The sequence below is a fragment of the Cantharellus anzutake genome (assembly GCF_015039405.1).
Source record: "Cantharellus anzutake strain C23 chromosome Unknown EI90scaffold_105, whole genome shotgun sequence".
Classification (NCBI taxonomy): Eukaryota; Fungi; Basidiomycota; class Agaricomycetes; order Cantharellales; family Hydnaceae; genus Cantharellus; species Cantharellus anzutake.
In genome coordinates, this window is record NW_024067055.1 from 95,184 (window position 1) to 99,304 (window position 4,121).

At 50.8% G+C, this 4,121-nt stretch overlaps 1 protein-coding gene across 1 annotated transcript; it reads left to right on the forward strand.

Annotated features, from left to right (window-relative positions):
• Positions 1–553: 553 nt before the first annotated feature.
• On the forward strand, positions 554–3,638 carry EI90DRAFT_3084605 (uncharacterized protein). The gene is given in 10 exon segments (XM_039062090.1): positions 554–683; positions 730–1,180; positions 1,242–1,270; positions 1,315–2,104; positions 2,156–2,248; positions 2,297–2,519; positions 2,570–2,711; positions 2,757–3,068; positions 3,119–3,581; positions 3,586–3,638. 9 exon segments carry the CDS (start codon positions 562–564, stop codon positions 3,579–3,581), a joined length of 2,625 nt encoding a protein of 874 aa, XP_038909575.1. The 5' UTR covers positions 554–561; the 3' UTR covers positions 3,586–3,638.
• Positions 3,639–4,121: the final 483 nt, after the last annotated feature.

Genomic DNA, 4,121 nt, shown 5'->3' on the forward strand with positions numbered 1-4,121 from the left:
CCTAATTGAGAGGGTCTGGAGCTCCATCATTGGAACCCAGGGAGACATAGATGGCTTATATACTTCAAGCCAGGGGCACATTCTTCCATGCATCTCCACCCTTGCACGACAGTCAACAGTCTCATATGTTTGTTCAAATGGAGCCACAAAATCGTGGTCTTTGTCATTGCCACATCGTTTTGGTGAGATTGAGTTGGTAATACATTGGTCTGACTGACTAGGGTGTCTGCATAGAATCCGTCGGAGATGAAGGGATCACGGAGGTAGTAGTGGTGTGCATTCTCTGGTGAGAATGACTCATTCCTGAGGCATGGAACCTTAGTGATCGTGCACAATAGGTAGTGCGAGAAAGTGGCTCTCGTTGATAAGTGAACAGGCCCCCCAAAAGGGAGGCTGTGCTTGGATTGTGCTGTTATTTGGTTATGTCACCTCTCTGTTGTACCCATCCAAAGACATATCTTAGCGAGTGAAAAGAGTGGCGGGTTATGCCGCATCAGGCGGTGATCACCAGTTATATTGTTATGTTGCATACAAGTAATCAAATTTGAATTGGCAACGAAAATGGCCGATCATTCCAACCCTGTTACGAAGAACGACCCTGGGTTGGAATGCATGCCCCAAGAGTTTGGAGCTTTCGTCAATCTGGTTCATGATGCCCTCAAGGAGTTTCGACCTCCCAGTGGGTCGATCTTGCAACTCCTCATGCAAACAGGGATTCGATGCCTGGAGGAAGGGCACGAGGTCAGACATTCACCTGTGCCCATTCGCATCGCCCCCAACATTCAAACGGAAAATAGCTAGAGACATCTTCCCCTTGATTACCTCCTCTATTCTCGTAGTTCGCGCCCATTGGGCGATGGACCAGCACTCCCCGGGCGCGGCAACAGACCTCATGCCACTGGACATTTCTCCGCACCATCATGGGGACAGGCGGACAGTCCCGTACTGGTCGAGCAAGATACCAGAACGCCTGGTTGCATTACGTGAGCGGCTACCTCGTTGTCTTGAGATCACTTCCCAGTCCTCTCCCCCTGGTAACACGGCTACCACCGCACGAGAGCTCATCGACCGCGCATCACGGTTAGAAACCACGTCCCAGCGGCTCCGCATGATGAGTCACATCTACTATTGTGCCGCCGCTCTGAAGCAGATGAGCGAGTTAGGACCCGAGGAGTTTTTTGTGAGTGCGGTCGAGCTCGTCGCTTCTTCCCTTTACCTGACGATCAGGCTTTACATCATAGGAGGAGTGTCTGCACGCTTCCAATGAACGGTAAGCCATTTTATCCTACGTAGGCCACGCTGACGATCCGGCAGTTACTCCTTTGCCAGCCCCTTCATTATGACACTCCTAATATCGCCACTTGTCCTACTCTTCGATACCATTCTCACCAGCCCATCAATTCTCCCTTCCATCACCGCCATGGTGTCGCATGCTGTCTTGCACGGGGGCCTCAGGCAATCGAACGGCCCTCGGAAGGTGCTCGAAAATGCCCTGTTTAATCTCATATTTTCCGTTTCGCGGGCAGGCCAGATTTCGCAACACGACCTTGACAGATTCCACGCCGCGTGGACCATGGTTCTGCCATGTATCCGCGCCATTGGCCCAGACCCCAGGGACGTCGGGACTGGATCCGCTCCACCCTTCTCAGAGCAAGTCTCGGGTCTGCATCCCTCCACAGCTCAATCCCCCGCAGCTGCCGAAATCTCAGGCTTTGCCCCAACCCCGACAGTTGCCCACTCCCCCATCACCACACCATCGACCATTTGCCCTCAGTCGGCCCCCAACGCTCCGGATGATAGGGATGAAGAGTTTACTCTTGGTCCCAAGGGGCCCCAACAAAACTCGCCCTTCACCCAGGTGCCCTCATCCGCTGGTCAGAAACGCGGTCGTGGAGAACGATACGACCGTCAACTAGGGAACAGGAAACGCGCGCGGAAACGGGTTACATCGGGAGCTGGACACATCCAAGAAGTTTACGAGACCGAAGGAACGGTAGCCTCTATATCTATATATTCTTTAGAAACCTGCAAGACGTGGCCCCACGTCACCAGTGTAGACAAAACGCTGGACGTCCCAGAGCTCAATCCAGATGCGAGGCCAAAGGTAGGTTCAGTATACGTTCGAAGCCAAACGACGCTGACAGCTTCTCCACAGCTCCTCCATTCCGTAGACTTGCCTGTCATCTTTGTCGATGAAGGGCAAACTTCCCGGATGGAGACCTTCTTCTTTCCGTATTGCGAACATTCTGTGAGTCGCTTCTCACCCCTCCCACACTGACAACTAACCCCATTGCAGCCCTCCCTACAGAAGTTGAGGCACTTCTTGGAATCGCCCCAGCATGATTCCAAGTATTGGAAGCCTGTTTTGATGACAACACAGCAAGCGTTAGCGATGGACGTACAGCGGTTCCAGGGTATGGTCAACGACGGTACCCCGATCGTCTTGGTGGACCGACTAGGGCAGGTCCCGTTTCTCGCACATAGCTTCATTAATTTTCAGTCCAAGGTTCAGTGTCTCGGCAAGTTTCGTCTCTCACTCTCCCACCCCCGCCCACCGACCTATTTTTAGATTCTGACCATATTCCATCGACCGACCACCCCCGGATCCTACAAATGACCGCGGGTGCTTTGAACGAGATATATGATTGGCAACGATCCAGGCCATTGATCTTTACCCAGCCCACCACTGGTTGCTGGCAGCCGTTAGAGAAGTATGTTTGTTCGTTTTCTCAACCACGTGTCTCACATCATTACAGGCTCCTTAATACTCGTGAGGTGGCACTGGCACTGGCAGATTTTCCTCGAGACCGCGTCCCTGACCAAAGCTGGCGATATCCGATTATTGCAGCCGCTGGCTCTATACACCCCCCTCAGTGTCCAAGCGGCGTTGGCACTTGCATTCACTGTGCTAGTGGTTGTGCTGTTTTCTTTATTCCGATCCTAAAAGAAGACCAATTTATCATGAGCTATTTCAACGGCACGGACGCGCCCCACAACCTGGATTTTTCATACCTCTACGAGGCACCCTATCGTTTTGGCTCTTTTGTTCTCTCACCTGGCCAAACGGTGTAAGTAATCAGGTTGTCTGCTAAGTTTCACTTGATGCCTCTATCCCCAGGGTCCTCCCTCCTGGCCAAGTCTATGCCTACGCAGCATTGCTTTCTCGAGACGCAAACAACGTATTTATCCCCGGATGTATCATGGAGTGCTGGGACTTTCTTGCTGCTGGATGCATGAAGCGATCGTGTTTCACGAGCTGGTTGCGTCGCAACTCGGCTCACCAACCCAAGAGCGAAGAAGCCTGGAATTCTGCCTTCAAAGTGTCCTTGATGGCCATGGTGTCGAATGCGGCGCGTGCCATATCGGCTCCGCACGGACAGCCCATCCACTCCCCAGACATTGCCAACCTTTTCTCATTGGCAACCATGGCCATGGAGTTCATTGGGGATCAGCCACGCTTTTCCGAAATGACCAAATCATTGAAGCGTTATTGTGCACAGCGAGGACCGGACTCTTGTTCCCAATTCCTCAAAGAATTTTCACGCATCAAAAACTGCCATGAAGGCGACCCTGAAGTGTGAAATATCAGAAGCCCTTCAAATATTTATTCTTAACAGTGATCCCCACCAAGTTGTTGTGGTCCTGCATATCTTTTTCTTTTGCTGGAACTTTCGCAATACAAATGTATGTATTTGGGGTTTGTTAAACATGAGTTCCCAGTGGGGTTTGTGCAGATCTGCCACCGTGAGGAAATGCTTTATGGACTGGATGTTTTGTCACTGTGAGACAGGGGGTCAGTTGTGGCCCCACATTATAGGGGAAAACAGTGTCAGGGTTCCATCACCTATCTATCTAATCACAGTAGGTATTATGAATCATAATACTTGTGCCATGGCGATTTTTTGGTATCATAAAAAAGAGAAAAATCACACCTTATGGAAGTCCAGTAAATGGTTTAGGAGTTATGGCCAATTCACAGTCATGCCCTAGTCATGCCCTATCATGCCATTAGCCAAGTACTTTCCAGTTCTTAATATTATGAAATATAAATGAGTGTCCAAAGGCTGTATGGATCTCCTCTACAAGATGCAAGTGAATAGCTGCCATGGTTACTGAGTTAT

Excerpts from the sequence above, each read along its gene's own strand:
- EI90DRAFT_3084605 (XM_039062090.1), top strand. The coding sequence starts at position 562 with ATGGCCGATCATTCCAACCCTGTTACGAAGAACGACCCTGGGTTGGAA. Across the intron at positions 2,249-2,296 it reads TTCCGTATTGCGAACATTCT|CCCTCCCTACAGAAGTTGAG; the intron begins GTGAGTCGCTTC and ends ACCCCATTGCAG. Across the intron at positions 2,712-2,756 it reads TGCTGGCAGCCGTTAGAGAA|GCTCCTTAATACTCGTGAGG; the intron begins GTATGTTTGTTC and ends ACATCATTACAG.